This window comes from Phalacrocorax aristotelis, chromosome 15 (genome assembly GCF_949628215.1).
Source record: "Phalacrocorax aristotelis chromosome 15, bGulAri2.1, whole genome shotgun sequence".
In the NCBI taxonomy this organism is placed as follows: Eukaryota; Metazoa; Chordata; class Aves; order Suliformes; family Phalacrocoracidae; genus Phalacrocorax; species Phalacrocorax aristotelis.
In genome coordinates, this window is record NC_134290.1 from 1,009,301 (window position 1) to 1,026,060 (window position 16,760).

Consider the following 16,760-nt stretch of genomic DNA (forward strand, 5'->3'; position numbering starts at 1 on the left):
GACCTATTCAGGAAGAGCAGACTCTGGTCATACAACAAGCCGAGCCTGAGCTAGGAACCAACAGATTCAAAAAGATCTGAATCACATGACCTATAAGAATATAAGTAATAATAACCTAAGCATCACATGCTCACTCAAAAAGCAGAGGCAACGTCATTAAAAATTAAAAGGAGAGGCTTTTACAGTAAGAAATGAACTTTGCCTGTCAGGTGACCGTTTCTTAAAGAGTGTTTGATCTGTTACCAGTTGATTTCCGCAAAGAGATATGCATACTTATTTAAACAGGAACTCATTAACCCATTACTCTCTACTTAGTGAGACAAGAAACAGCATAACGTTAGTACTTTGTAATTGTAATTGATTATTACAATTGCTCTTCAACTTTGCTTCAGACCGGCTCTGAATTTCACTTCAGTTTCTCAGCTGCAAATTCCACAAGGAAGCCAGCACTGCAACTGTTGCCATGATCGTTGTGAGGATTTCAACAGGCATAAAAAATCATAGTTTAGTCTACCTATGTGTTCTGTCTTCCACAATATTAAGGCTTCTTCAAAGCCAATTAAGTTGCTGATGGAATGGATTAATGTGCATAGATAAAACATAGACCACATAGAAACATTTAAGAACTTGCAAACTTACATTTATTTTTCCACCAAAGTTAGTTTCCTTTGTGCTTTCCTAAGCAATTCATCATTTGCAGCATGATCCAAGATTCATTTTAGATGATCAATTATTAACACTGAGTTCTTTGCAGGGGAAGTCTCAGGGGGGCTAAAAAACACCCCCCAAAACCAGCCAAGCAAACCCCACCAGCCCAGACCACCCCTGTCTCAAAGCATTCATCATAAAATAAGTGAGACCATTGTCAAGTGATAGTTAATGACTGACAGTGTTGCATTTGTACGTGAAGTCTTTGGAGCTCCAGAAGATACAAACCAGTAATGACGTCCAGCAACTTATGAATCACTAGGAAAAACTGTCCCAGTTGACTTTCCAGGCAACGTGATTGCATTGTTGAAGAGACTGCATCTCTGATTTTGTACAATAATCAAGCTCAGCAACAAAAGAAACAGATATTTTGGGGGGGGGGGGGGGGGGGAACCAAACCTGTAATGCTGATCTTTCCTTAGATTTGTTATGGATTCATTTGGCAGCTGTAAACACCAACACATCTGCACTGAAAACTAGCTCCTAGCCTCAACAGCATGATTTCCTTTAGTAGAGCAAACCATCTTTTCTACTCTCATTCAAACTCGGTAAACATGACAACCATGGCTACGCCACCAACTCCGTGCGGCATGTGATGCAAGTGGAGTGTGTATTCATCATCTTTGTGAAACAGATTTGGGAGATGAACAAATACATAGAACATTATAAGGTCAAAATATTACACATTTGGATAAATAACTCCTTACATACCCACACACATTCATTTTCTCCACCAAATGCCACATTTGCACCTTTGCCAGAGTTGGCACAATTGCCAAAGGGAAGATTGTCCAACTAGAAAGACACAGAGTTCCTAGATCTCTAGTCGTCAGATTCTATGAAGCTGCTCTGAATCACATCATAAGAAAATAGAAGTAATAAAAAGGATGTTTAAAGTCATCTTTTTTCTGCTATTTCCTATTTATCATCAGTTGGGGGGGAATGGAAGGGAATCTAGAATACCTTTAGTTTGATGCATAGACTTATAACAAATAACTTTATTTTCTCAGCAGCTCAAATCTGAAAGGTCTGTTATAATCAGTTTTCCAAATACTTTCTGTAATGACTGAATTAACACCTTACAAAACTGTAACTTGAAACTCTCCGTAAGCTTTCTTCTTTCTCTCTGTTCAAAACAGTTGCGGTATGAAATTTAGAGCATTACAGAAGATGTTCCAACTTTTTTTATGCCAGCATAGCATGAAATGCTGGATTTGAATCTCAGAAATATAGAGTTATAAGCTGCTGACAGAATTCTAGAAAAGCAGTCTTTCTGTTGTCCCAGTTGATACCTTTGTTAATTATTTCGTTTGAGTATTTATAGTAATTTTGAGGGACAATAATTTGTATGGTTTAATGCAAAAGGTTTACATCACCTCATTTATCTTTTGAGAAATATTACTAACTAGATACTCGGAACTGAATATTAAAATTCTGTGAGATACACTCATTTTATTTCCCTCTAATTTTTCCAGTATTTCCCTTTAACTTCTTTTGTACTTTTGCACTTTAAACCTCATTATCACAATCTATCATACTAATGCAATTACTATAACAAATATTTCGTCAGTATTTGTGAAATTTCTGGCAACATTATTTGTCATTGAAGTTTCTTGCAATGTCATTTGTCGGCAGGAATGACTTAAAACAGGAGTATCTTTTGGCATCAGTCGTCGTTACCCAAAGAGAAGAGCATTGCAAAGCTGCTTTACTTCAATGAAATTTGGTGGTACTCAGAGCTAATCCCTCCCTATTTATTGGATTAACACACATCATTAATGACTAACTTCTAAAGAACTAATTGCACTAGGTTATGACAAAGGGTATTTGAAAAGGCAAAACTGGGGCAATGCACTTTCGATCCAGCCAGCACCCCAAGTCACAGCAACGTGTCCAGACAGCAGGTTCTGTTGCAAGCATTCAGTAATGACATCTTCACACAGCGAGTACCTTAGGGCTTAAGAAGCATGTGTTTGCTTTGGAAAACTCAACCTTTTCCCACCCTTCTAAACCCACATACACTTGCAAGTCTTTTCACAAAATGGCAAAACTATTTCTCTATTACTGCTTCTTATTAAGCAGTGGAGCAAACTGCTCCCAGCATCTAGTGATCAAATTATCTCGTGTAGTAAAAGTAGATACAGGGACTAGGAGTTTAGCAGCAGTACTGAATCTAACCTTACCAGCTCAGAGTTCCTACCAGAGACAGGGATCAACAAGTTCACGACTGGGACTGCGTATGGTTCCAGAACAATATCACGTTACTACAAACAAAAGACCCCAGTTAGAATAAAATTAAAGTGTCGTTACTCTTGCCACAAAGTGTAACTGCAGGTTAGACAATACTAATGAAGATCAATCCAGAGAAGGATTCTGCATCCTCTTCGGGAGATGGAATACATGAAATCTAATTTTTCTATGCTATGTACCTATGTGACCATTCTTTCTTTTTCAAGAGGGTGGAAAAAGAATAGCATCCTTACCTGGTAACATTTTCAAAATATTAGACAGCTGGGATAAAACAACAAAGTTCCTACCTGGACATCTCCTAGGCTTGGAAATATTTAAATACTGGGCTCTGACTCTCAAGTGGAAAACAAAAACTAATACAGATTTTTCCTGAATGGAGAAACCACAGTGAAAACTACACAGCCTGCATTCATGTACCTCCATACCTGTTATTTTAAAAGATTTCTTTTGGAACAGTTTTTAAATATTTGGAATACATAAAAGAAAGTCAGAGTTATTTTATACTATGATCTTAAAAGGCAAAAATATATGCATAGCACTCTTTATTCTGAACTGCCATTTGTTTTCTGCTCCCATAAGAACGCAACTCACTAAGACTTCTAGAGAATTATCTAAGAATACCACACCAAAATTACGTAACTTTTGACTACAAGTGTTTCTGGCAGACAGGTGAGCACGAGGCACCAGCAATGTCATCTTGCATTAAGACAAGGATATTATGTTTCCAGTAGACAGAGAAAGGTTTATGTAACAATGTTACCATTCTGCACAAGCGAGCCTGCAGCAGCAAGGGAACTCAGAAAGAAAGTTGGGGTATTTTTCCCTCCCTCATTTCCAAAAATAAAACTGTTTCTGGCTTGAGAGCTTTCATTGTTGCAGGTGGTCTGTGCTGGACTACAGAGAAGCATGGCGCTTGCAGAAACAGTTGACAGTTAACAGCAACTCAGGCTGGCTTGAGTTTTGCCTTCTGGGATTTCCGTCATGCTCTTTTCCAGTTCTGTATAAACAAGAGAGTTATAAAAATCAATTGACAAGAAATTATACCATCCAATACTAAGGGTAACAAAGGGTGAATGCAGCACCTTTATGCTAGGACTCAGGCAGACACTGACATGAACATGCTTGCAGGTGTTTGAAACAGGCTTTAACACTTGAAAAAACTCCCCAATCCTTCAGACTGTAAACAAGGAAAGTACACACAAAAAGCAAAATTTAACATACTGATGAGGTTTCCTGCCCCAATTTGGGCCACATGCCCAGCAGTTTTCTCCAGCTCCTTTATCATGGACTGTTCAAAGGTCAAGGCAGCAACTCGGGAGAAGAACTCTCTGACGTTTTCCCCTAGGAAACAGGAATGAAGTTATGTGTTTTTACAACTGCACATCAACACATGATCAAGCATAACAAGCAAACAAGCACATCTGTGAACAGATCACTGCTCAGTACTGGGACAGAACAGGCCTCTCCAACAATCTGTCCTCCGTTCTGATCACTGCAGAGAAAATTTCTTATTTTCGTACTCTGGAATATTGTACCTTTAGTTTTAGTCAGCAACAGAGAGAATTCAGTTCGTGGTATGATCTTTTTTCATTGATAATGTTGAGTAGCAGTGCACATGTGTAACTACCTATGAATTAAATGTGCTTAGACGTTGCACAGCAGCTCAAGTACTCCTTTCTGTAAACACAACGGTGCAAGCACACATAGAAACGCTCAAATAAAAACAACCATTAATAAACCTGAAGTTTCTAAGAACAACAACAAAAAAAACTGCATTGGAATGGGGGGATATGGAACTTTAACCTCCTCCCACCTTAACATAAGCCTACATGCTTACACCATTTTTACATTATTTACAGTAACTTACCTGTTTTGGCTGAAACTGACCAGTATTCTGCCCGCATCTCTTTGGCAAAGCGGATGGCATCTAGCTCTGTCCTTTCACACACAGCATCTGACTAAGTAATAACATGGAACAACTTTAACATAACAAGTGTACCTGGGCTGGTAATAACACAGAGGTACTGCTAGCACCTATACTGTGATGCTTCCAGTTTTCACAGTGGCCTTTCTGGCCTTACCTTAGAACTTGTGCAATCAGAGGTGACTGCAAGAATATTCAAGTACTTAGTACTGCTTTTAAAATGGAAGCCTCCATTTACCTCCCACAGCATTGAAACAAAACAACACTTAACAAGAGTGACCATTGTCTCTAACTATATAGCCTGGTAGGGAGCTATAAAGACAACAGCCCAGTTACTGGTCTTGAAATTGTTGTCACCCCATCACTCTTAGCAGAATAGTTGCAGGACTGACTGATAACAATGGTTCTTTGGGTTTCTTCTTTCTTGTCTCTGTCTCAGATCCCTTTTTCTACTCTATTTTTACTATATTATAACACAATGACCTTCCCCCCTTTTTATTTTTGCTCTTTTTTCTCTCTTCTTAAGACCAAAGTTTCCTGCCCCTTCAATGGATTTTGCTTTCTTGTACTTTATTTTCAGGTCTTTTTCCCCTGTTATTTGTTCTGTGATCAACCATATCAGTCCGTTGCTATTTGCTTTCAATTTCTAGCCCGTTTGTGATGGACAATACCAGTCATCTTTCTTTGTACAGTTTTCTGTGCATTGTCTTACAATGGGGAACCCCTGGGCAATTGAGAAGAATTCTAAAACTTTGGAAGGAATGATGTGACATCAAGATGGGAAGAAGAGTGAATCCAGTCAGGAGGATACTGGCTTCATACTGAAGTAACACCTGGAACCCACAATCCTTTGCTTTGTTCTTGTCTCTGTTTCAGCTGAAAGGGCTACCATTCTAAAAAGAGAAACTAACTTACAGTAAGGAATTCTAGCTTAGACAAGACTTCAGATCTGCATCCTCAGAGGTCTGGCACATTTAGCTTTTACTGCAACTCAGAAAAAGCAGCACAAGCAACACAAAGTACCAGAAAAACTGAGAGACATGCAGTTTTCTGGGACTTAATTTCAGTAAAGGGTAAAAACCAAACTGCATAAGTGGTACTGTGGCAGCTGGGGGAGCGGGAAATTAAAAAAAAAAAAAAAAAATCAACTAAACAGCAGAAGAAACAAGTTTGTTCTGAAATCTTTAAGAATTAAGTATTGATAGCTAGAGAAAGACAAACACAACTCAGGATGGTATAGGGTGAGTGCATTGTATCCTGTTCTTCTGAAAATGATGTAACATTCAATTAAGAATTCTTCCCTGTTCCTGAATACTGAATATGTACTCTGTAAAAAAACCCACACCATCACCACCACCAACAAAAAACCCCCACACCTTCAAGACCATTAGGTGTTCCATTCTTTTGTGCACCCAACTTTTCTCTGCCTTTTCATTTGTTTGTACGTGCTTGAAAAATGTCATGCAAGGAACGGAAATAGGGGTGTTTCACTAACTACCCATTTTTTCAGAAAGCATCTTCTTAAATTTGTTCTGAGTGTGCTGTTCTATTTACTTGTGATATTCTTTACTTCTGTTTAGGTTTTTCCTTCACATACTTTATCTCAACAACATTGTGTACAACTTGTGAGGGAAATCACTTGAGGAACCAAGGGAAATCTCGTTTCCTTATCTGTATTCAATTTACTTACCACCAGATCTTTTTTTGTTCCAACTAAAAAGATTAAGCTGGAATCTGGCTCATTCTCCCTCAATGCATCTTCTAGCCACTGTCTGAAATACAAAAGAGAAATGAGAGAATCAGTCAGAGGGACTGAGGCACACAGGAGAAAGTGACAGATAATAGGGTCACAAGAAAAGTGAGAGGAGGAACTTATGTGAGAGCCTTTTTTTCTAGGCAGAGAGAGACCAGCAGCTATTCCAACTCCTTTGAATACATGCCTTCCACTAATGAAGAGTTCAAACATGCCCACTGTAGAGTGCAAATTCAACATTGATTTTAGCACCCATATATATACACGATGATATATACTGATTTTATCAGTATAAGGGAGAAGGTAAAATTTTGATCGAGATCAGGAATAAGAAAACAAGAACCAGAGAAAAAGATATGAAAAGCATAGCAGATTAAATACAAATGGGAATAAAGAAGAGTAAAATAATCTAATCAGCATTATAAAACAGCTCCCAGTGAAGGCTGCATAATTCTTGTTCATAAGCTTTTATATTTTTGTTACTCTGGCAATCAAGTTCCTCGAGTTATCCAACACAAGTCAAGGAGGGAAGAGACTGTGTGTGGGGGGGTGGAAAATCAGGTTCATAGCCTTCAGTTATTTTCAGCCAAGCAGACACACTTATATATATATTATTTTACAAAGTCCTATGTAAAGGAGCTAAGTACCACAGCAGTAGTCTAAGAAAATAGCCTAATACACATTAAATAAGACAGACTGCAGGTTGTAAAGCAACACACAGCTACATTACAGTCACAACAGTATGTTAGAAATATGTACACTCTGAGCTGACGACAACAATGTGGATCATAGATCCATGCAGGGTTTTGCAGCCTGCACCAAAAGCAGACCAAGTTTACTCATAACAATTAGCGTGCTGTTACAACCAAACCATTACCAGTATCAGAACCAGTAAGTTTAGCTATATCTACATATACTATGAGGCTTTAATTTTCTCTCCTCTTTTTGACAGCCTATCTCCCAAAGGAATCACTACAGAAACTAGAGGAAGAAGATAAGATTTGGGGTTAACCTAGAAAATGAGAGGCTCTTGAGATGCTATGCATGAGATCAATTTCATCATTTACATTAGCCTGTTATTGTTTATAGAAATGGAATAAAAAAAAAAAGAATGCTCTTGGGGGGCACCACATCTCTTCCTGCATGTCTAGTTTTGGAAGGATCAAGCTCTTACTGAACTGCTTTTTTCTCTCCACTGACTGTAAAGGAGGTCAGGGATACGTAGTTCAAACTTAGGCTCTGCATTTTCTTCAGAATAATCCCACCCTACAAAATCCAAAAAAGTGTCTGTCATTCTTCATTTCTTGGCTGAATAGAAAATATGCTCACGATCCAGCAAGTTCTCAGCACATACAGGCTATCCAAGGCAACTAAACCTGCTGTAGAAGATGTAAAGGCTAAGCCAAAATACAGAAACGTACTTGGTGTGATCCAAAGTCTGGATATCAGCCAGATCAAACACTGTAATTATAACTGCAATAAAAGACAAGAACAGAAAAAAGTAAGTTAGAAAGTGTATCAGAACTCTCTCCAACTCATCTTGTTAAACAAAGAGAATGTTTACATATAAAGTGCAAGAGCAGGTTTAACACAGAGGAGATGGAAGATTATTTACTTGCTCATCCCTCTTCCTTCTCTAGCACCCAATAGGACTGAAGTCCTTAGTCTTCAACATTATTTAGTCTTTTCCTGTAGTCTGCAGTCTATAGTGCTATCACTCCTTTTATTTTGGGACCACAAACTCCTGCAGAAATTGTCTCTTACCAAAGGGACTGCCAGATGTATCCACTTCGAACTTCAGCAGTAATCTTACCCAAACCCAAATTGTTTTCCCCCTAGACACAAGTGCCAATTTTTATCACTGCATCATCAGAATATTCAGAGCTTGTGGGTGTGAGAACATATCAATTAATGAGCTTTTTAGTCCCTTCTTCTCTCCAATAACAGGCAATCCATTCCACCACACTGTGTCTACAGGTACCTTTCCAAGGAGCACATATGTATATATGTTTCTGTATAAAGTACAACCTCCTGTCACAGCCAGGATGAAATTAATTTTGTACTCACCCTCTGCTCCTCGGTAGTAAGCAGATGCAATGCACTTGAACTTTTCCTGACCTGCTGTGTCCCATCTGTGCAGTGGGTGGGGGGGAAAGACATTTCAGCTTAATGAAACCCAGTGTAACCTGAGTTACATGCTAATGAAACAGCAGACTGGTACAAGTTGGAGAAGAATGTGATACCAGAGGAGTGTTACCATCTGGAATACGTTATTCATTAACTACTGATAGAAATACAGTAAAGCTCTACTTAATTAAGACATTTGGACCCTATTTATTTTTTTAAAAATACTGGTCATTTTGGAGACATAGTTCCAATATTCATATTCCACATGGTAATACCCTTTTCTTAAAACTTTTTCCTCATCTATGGCATTTGCATGCAGTTCTAGGGCAATCTAATTGTGAAAGTTTTCTGTGCTAATACTAGCTAAATCATATTAATATTAGCCCACATCAGAATCTTGCAAGTGCTAGATATGATATCTCTCCACACAGTACAAATTAGAGACCTACAGAGCAGCCCACCAGGTACTAATGACACCATTAAAGAAAATCAAGAAAGTGCTTCTTACTAATGAACACGATATGCAGTCCTCTCAGCTACTGCCAGCACTACAGAGGTTTGGGTTTTTGTTATAGCCTGGCACTGCCTGTCATGGGTACTTGCAAATTTGTCTTGTATGGAAACCTCTCAGCAAGAGGGGGCACTAGTTCTTATTATATAGAAGTGTTCTACCCAGCCACTGCAGATTCTACAGATTAGAATTAGAAGTAGATTAGATTCTACTAAATGTCAACCTGACATTTAGTAGCTCATGAACATTATTGCTTCAGCTGGCAAAATACTGATGCATCAGTCTACATTTCAGAGGGACTCAAGTTCCAAACGGATAGTGTTTTTGAAAATTCTGCCATGCACAATGGCACTGAAATCAGTGGGAAATTGATTTCTAGGTATTTTTCAACAAATCCTACTAGCCATCTATTTACATCAATGATTTCTCAGAAAAAACGTCTTCCTAGGTGAAAAGGTTTAAGATTCACGCACTAAACTTCAGGCAAAGTATTTTTTTTCTGCTCTAGGTCATACTACAGCACAGATGATTCAATAATGCCCTCCACAGAATATTGCTAGCCACTGGAAATACCAAAGGACATCCTTCAGCAGAAGCAAAGCCGGAGAGAAAAGGCCAGGATTCCCACTAGTCTGATAAACAAAGCTGAAGAATCGAAGATTTTAGGTTCACATTCCAGTAAAAACACTCGCATCATTTGTGATTTGGGGAAAACCAATTAGTCCCTAACTAAGACCTGCTGAAATCACTGGACAACCTACAATTAATTTCAATGGCTGCAGGAATAAAACCCCCAGTAACGCTAAGTTCAGTGCCCATTATGCTGACTAAACTCAAATGACAGAATGGTGTGACAATAGAACTGGACAAAGTCTGTGGCAAAAGCTTCCACCACTCTTTCAAGAAACTTCACTAAAAAAAGGCAGAATTCCACTGAAGTGGTGCAAGATGAATTTTCACTGATGAACTTATAACACTTTTTAGGGATGAGAAATCCAAGAGTAAAATTTTTACTCAAACTGAAAGTCCAGGTACAGAACCTGCTTTTCAGATCGCATAATTCTTTGCAATTTTATTTTTTAAAAATCTTTATTCCACTAGAGCCATCAGCAATTCAAGCTCTGCTGAGATTGTAATCTGCGCAATACTTAACCATGCTGTCTCAACTTACATCTGGAGATTGTATGGCATTCCAATTACTTCAAAACGTTCGATTTCAAAATCCACTCCAATGGTTGCCTTATAGTCTCGGTCAAAGTTATCTTTACAAAATCTGCGGGGGGGGGGGGGGGGAAGAAAGGATGAAATATAGTAACACCCAGCTACAGGTAACTTCAAAACTAACACTATCTCGGGTAAATTATGAATAAAAGAGTTAACTAACTGTTGAGTGGCTATATCTTGCAGAAGCATATATAAACACACCAAGAAACTAATTAAAAAAAGGAGATACTGGATAACAAACGAGAAAGCATATACATCTAGTCAGCTGTCAGGATGAGATGAGAATCAGAATAAAATATCTTTGGACTGCCAAGGAAGATACAGTATCTTATAGTTTTATTTACATAAATAATGACCTAAATGATTAATCAATGAGATTAATACACCATATCTGCTTAAGAACGTGGAATAAAAAAATAATAAATGCAAACATAGACAGAAAGCTGTCATGGTGATCACAACCTACAGAAATTCAGTGATCTGTTCCCTGGGCTTCAATACAAAAAGTATAAGAGCTGTTTTTATCATCTGGTAAAGAATCAAATAACTATTCTTTAAGGCTCTCTGCATTTTATCTGTCATTTTATAAGCTATGGACAAACTCAAGCTTCTTTCACATTCTTGCAGATGTAGAGATAAGTACAGGTACCCACACAAGGATGACTTAAGAATGTTTCATTGAACCACCCTACAAGGAAGGAGAAAACATGAAACCAAGACTCAGACACTGGGAAGATTTTCTTCTGTACCTCTGTATCTTTTGATGGTTTATCATTTAGACTGGATTTCTTAAGGAAACACTGTATCATACTTAACTGGATAAAAATAGTTCAGAATACAACATATACTGATTGAAGTGCCAGAGCATGACTTTCCGCGTTAGTATATCAAGCCTGTCTCATACTGTAGACTTTGTTTTATGTTTTATTTAATAATGGTTCTGTTTTGACAATGGTTTTGTTAAGTACTACCCTGAATGGACAGGAATGGAAATGTTGTAACATTTATTTGAGAAAAAGCAACATCAAACCATCTGCTGAGATATACTGTACCTGTTGATAAGGCTGGTCTTCCCAACATACAGGTCTCCTACCACAACCACTTTGGATATTTTCAGCCTGTTATAAACATTTGAAAGCACTAAAAATTTTTAGTAGCAATTTCAACATTCTCTCTCTAAAAATTCTGATTTGGATCCTTAAATTGCAGCTGATGAGTACCTGTGCCTCCAGTACACCTGTGCTGCAGGATCAGAGTCTTAAAACTTAAGAAAAAGGTCACACACACACAAAAAAACCCAACAACAACAACAACAAACCTACCCACAAACAACGACTACCCCCAAAAAAGAACCCACCAAAAAAACCAGAAAACCAAAAACCAAACCAAAATCCTTGGGAGCAGAAATAGTCCATTTCTTACTCTGCATATTATTTTTTTTTAAATATAGTTCCATGGGACATACCTAAACTCTATTCTATTAAAATTGCTTTGACTACAAGTATACACAATTGGCCATTTGCTCATCAGACCATAGAGTATCTGCATCCTTGTCACTAAAATTAATCACAAGTTTCTCATTGACTTTAATACCACAAATCAAGTCCTAAGTGCAGAAACAAGAAATTGCTGATAATGAAATAACCCACTGCAGAATTTGTCTCTGGGAACAAAACCCCACATGGGTAGAGCCAATACATTTTCTGACTATCTGGAATAATATTAATCTGAAGCTAGCTTCATGTAAATAATCCTCTTTGCTCTGGGTCCTCCGACAGAATACAGCAGATGGGATTTCGGTGACTCAGCCCACATTCTTAAAATTGAAATGTAGTGCATCTTTTAGGAGACACAGGGGGATAAGTGAATGTAAGTGTATTTGTTGACCTAAACTTGGATTGACACCTCTCATATGCATGCTACGAAAATGGCTTAAGAGGTTTAACATTCTTCTGTATCAAGGAATGGCTTTTTAAACAAAGGAATAATCTTCTATTGAATACTATTTCTGGTTATATCAGGCTTACATGTGATACTAAATCCAAGTTACCTATTCTAAATAGTCCAAATCTTGACTGGTAAGCTGCATGACTAATATTTCAGAAAAAAAGGCAGCATTTTGTGTGCCAGTCAATGCTAATTGGATGGCCACAGGCCCCTAAGCCACTGACATGTCTCTGCAACTGATAAAATACTGAATACAATCAATGACCTTAAGGGAAAAGCAAAAAATAGGTGATGGTTTAGAGGTGTGTGTTCTATTAATTCATATTCGGGGGGGAAAAAAAACCCCATAGATTAGACAAGTTAACACATTGATGGAATATCAAGAGAGTCTTAAATACTGTCATTAGCTAGTGAATATCTCAGACTACCTTTCCAAATGACAAAGGAATATTCCATTACTTGGGATAATGGAAAAGACAGACAATGGTTATTCCTGTCAAGTTTTACAATTACTGCACAAGACAGTTGTCTGTCCCTCCTACCCCCGCCCCACCAAAAAAAAAGATCTAATCATATCTAGAGAGCAGTGACAGGAAAAGTCGTTTTATTCACAAAGCCAAAATGTAAAGCCTTTTAGCTATACTGTTACCAGAATAAATGAACTGGAGAGTTGGTTTACTCTGGAAATAAAAAACCAAATAGATCTTGGTTACGGGGAGCGTGTGTGGGGTGGTGGTGCAATGCCTCAATTCACTAGAGCATGTCTTGATAGCAAAATTATCTGGAAATTTTTGACAAATTTACGTGAAACTAAGATAGTGACTGTACTTCTAAAAAGCAATAAACTCACCCATGTCTCTCAGGGAGACATATTTTGGCTTCAATTTTTTTTCGCAGGACTCCCTAGTGAAATTAATAAAAAGTTCTGTTTAAAGATGGATATCATGACAAGTCTCGTAATCAACAACTCTAGATTTGAAAGAATAGTGAGCTACTTGTCAGTATTCACAGAAGCTCCACTTTATGAAAAATCCTTCACAGTGGAACACAAACATTTATCGTTAAAGCATACAGCTATTTATTTTAACTGAATAGTGATGATTTCTAACACAGTTTAGCTTTCTTGCCTTGCTTCAGGAATTAAATCAGTACAAGTAACAGTTCTGGGAGAGAGATTATGTGGAAAAAAAAACTTCTTTAAGAATATTAAAAGGGAATAAAACAGTCTATTTGGATTTTTCAATGCTATCTATTTACCAGAATTTTGCTCCAGCTTTAAGGAAACATTTAAGACAACTTCTCAGCATGCATACTTTAAAAGAGTAAAGCTAGATTCTTATGTGTTTCAAGCAACTTAGACTGCTGTATGTTTATATCCCCCCAAAGCCTTTACTAACTGCTCACTGGGAACACCAACAGAGAACACAGCAAGGCTAGATCTGCCCTATTCCTTATAGCTGCTCTAGAATTTGGTTGCCATACTGACCTGCATGTCAAAAATTCAACACTAATTTTAAACAGTCAATCTTTTAAACTAAGAGTTTAGTTCAAAGTTGCTAAACAACTCAACTATTTTTTTCAACACTATGTATGCCAGCAGAAAAAGTATCTTTGACACTTATGGGAAGAAGAGGCACTTTATTCATTTACCACCAAACAGGTCAGAGAACTGCCATGTGCATGGGCTTAGTTGCCTTGAAATGTACAGGAGCGAGGAAGATGAGGAATGAGGGAGGGAAATCCTGTGAAGGAAGCAGGCTATAAAGAGCTTAAGATATTTTCTTCATTGCATGCGTGGTTTATTACAAACTTACCCAGCTGTTTCAGTGCTCCGCTGACAAGCAGTCCTGACCTGTGCATGGAAGTTCTCTTTGAACTGCAGACAGGCCTCAGGTGTGTACCACTGAAAACATGAGAGAACAGCTACCAGGATAAATTGTCTTGATGTCTACCTTGCAAGAAGTCAAATCAGCAAGGAAAAAAATAGATGAGATGATTAATTAAAAGTGTTTGTCAAGCACAGGGGTACCCTGGCATAAGAAAAGGGATAGCTTTGGTTAGAAGGTAGTAAGGCTTCCCCACAGTTATGTTTGTAAAAAGTCCTTTGAACAGCACCATCATTTGGCCACCTTTCTGAGTGTCAGCATCTGAGCACTAGCTAAACTTCCACAGTCAAATAAATTTGCTCATCATTCTGTACAATAGCAAGTACCTTAAATTATCCCAGTAATCTAAGACACACAAGACAAACACGGATGGGAGCATACCTCCAGCAAGTCGTTATCACTATAAAGTCTTTTAGATCTCTTACATGTGTGAAACACTGTTTTTATTACTAGTTTTTAATTAGGCGTTAAAAATGAGGAAAATGTATTTTACCCTATATTTGCTTAAAATAGCTGTGGTAGTTTTCATAAAATTAAAAGCAAAATATGTGGCAGAGATCAAGCAGAGAAAAAAAATACAAAGTCCCTTAAAAGGATCTTTTGAACAACTGAAAAACCAGAATGATAATCCCTTGCCCTTCCCTGTCCTTAACTCTTCCATTATACAAGTACAAAACTCCTTGGCAACATGAATGATCCTTCCTCTCTGTGTTTCTACAGTTCCTATTACATTTGACCTACGGTATAACTAAGGTTCCTATACAAAGAGGAAGTTAAAATTGCCTCAAATTCTTCAACCAAAACCTCCACATAGATCTAACTAGACTTTCTGCATATTTAATATCAGCTATGGTTTTTATTTCCCCTTGGTGTAGGAACTCTTTAAGCATGTAATTATTAATGTTTGGTTGAAATAACAAGATAGATATTATAAGATAATACTTCTGTGAGCAAGAGTCACTTTCTGTAAAGGTTAAAAAAAGAAAAGAAGATTATTATTAAAGATATCAGCAATGAATGGGAACATGAGGTCACATTCATCTTTGAAAGAAATCCTTAAACAATTTGTAATTTAGCAGAAGACAACAACTGTACATTAGATTAAAATATTATTAGCACAAGGGAAAATAAGCTCAGTGTGGCAGGTGCTACGTACTGTGACCAGAGGGATAAAGAATGCTTACCTTGGGAAACTGGGAGATTATTCTGTCCCTACTCACTGGGGGAACCAAATACATTAGGTTGGATTTCATCCTCCAAGTTCAATTAAATTCTACCAGACAGGAAATATGTAAAGAGAAACATAGTATTTAGGAATGCCTTCAATACAGAGAAAACAAGATTTAAAAAAAAAAAAAAAAGAACAGTTCTTACAGACTCACCTTTTTTTCCCTTCAGTACAACTGGCATTTCTTTGATTGTATTAGCGTTAAAGAAAACCTGTTTCCCGTGTAAAAGGAAGCACTTCAGTGCACATAGCTGTCGTAACAAATAGGGGCTTTCTGAAACTACACGGCATCAACTCTAATTCCATGGGAGGGCAGAGAACAGTTCACTTAATTCAACATAAGTGCTCACAGTTTAGGCCTCAAAGGATTTTGCAGCGTTTAATTTAAAAATCTCGGTCATCATTGTTTGAAATGCCCCTGCACTAAGCACATTAATAAATGTTAGGGGATACCAGATTTCATTCGGTCAGAAGAAAGGAGGAAAGATGAAGCTGCCACATTTCTTGGCACAACATCAAACTTTCATCCAAGATCAGCTCTGAAAGAATGAAATAAGTAGATAGTCTGACTTAGAAAAAGAATAATGTTCCCATGAAAATCACAAATGCCTTTAGATATCCCACTTGAGACATAACCATTTAGTTCTGCAATGAAACCTCGTAGGCTGTTGGGGGAGGAGACCCTTGACAGGGTACCAGGTTCCTACCGGCAATCAAAAGAACGTTTCTAGTCAGCACATTCACCGTGTAGCAAAGTGTAACGAAGAACTCACCGTGCAGCAGCTGATGCAGCAGGATCGCAGCCACAGAAGCAGCTCAGCCCGCTGCTGCGGGGCCATAGCAACGGCTTGCAACGCTCCCCTTCCTCCCCTTCTCTCACAGGTTGGGAAGGCGGAGTTGGACTAATTTAACTACACAGAGGGCCCTAGTTTTAAAAGAACAAGCTTGTTTTAGTGGCCGTACGGATTCCTTTGATCAGAAACTGCTCCTTAATAAACCCAACGATCCCCTCATCCTGTATAAGAAAATAGCTCCATTTTCTTCAAAGATAGTTTGTATATATGGATACCAAGAGCAGGATTAGCCCAGCAGACAAAGAACTAACAGAGTGGGGAATTGTAACAGTGCTAATATTAAGCATAGTAACAGTTAAAAAGAAACTCCTGAGGGATTTTTTTTTCAGAATCTCAACTTGATTTCAT

The 16,760-nt window shown here is 37.9% G+C and overlaps 1 protein-coding gene across 3 annotated transcripts; it reads right to left on the reverse strand.

The window, feature by feature from the left end:
* Nucleotides 1-618: 618 nt before the first annotated feature.
* On the reverse strand, nt 619-16,473 carry RAB36 (RAB36, member RAS oncogene family). Of its 3 annotated transcripts, none has more exons than XM_075110295.1 (11): nt 16,332-16,473; nt 15,515-15,603; nt 14,259-14,347; nt 11,550-11,615; nt 10,445-10,546; nt 8,703-8,767; nt 8,057-8,108; nt 6,573-6,654; nt 4,826-4,916; nt 4,180-4,299; nt 619-3,955 (listed from the first exon to the last, which is right to left on the reverse strand). In XM_075110295.1, exons 2-11 carry the CDS (start codon nt 15,581-15,583, stop codon nt 3,891-3,893), a joined length of 801 nt encoding a protein of 266 aa, XP_074966396.1. In that variant the 5' UTR covers nt 15,584-15,603; nt 16,332-16,473; the 3' UTR covers nt 619-3,890. The 3 variants fall into 3 exon arrangements, with proteins under 3 accessions (XP_074966396.1, XP_074966397.1, XP_074966398.1); XM_075110296.1 differs by lacking the exon at nt 16,332-16,473 and adding an exon at nt 15,713-15,930; XM_075110297.1 differs by lacking the exon at nt 10,445-10,546.
* Between the last annotated feature and the right edge of the window lie 287 nt (nt 16,474-16,760).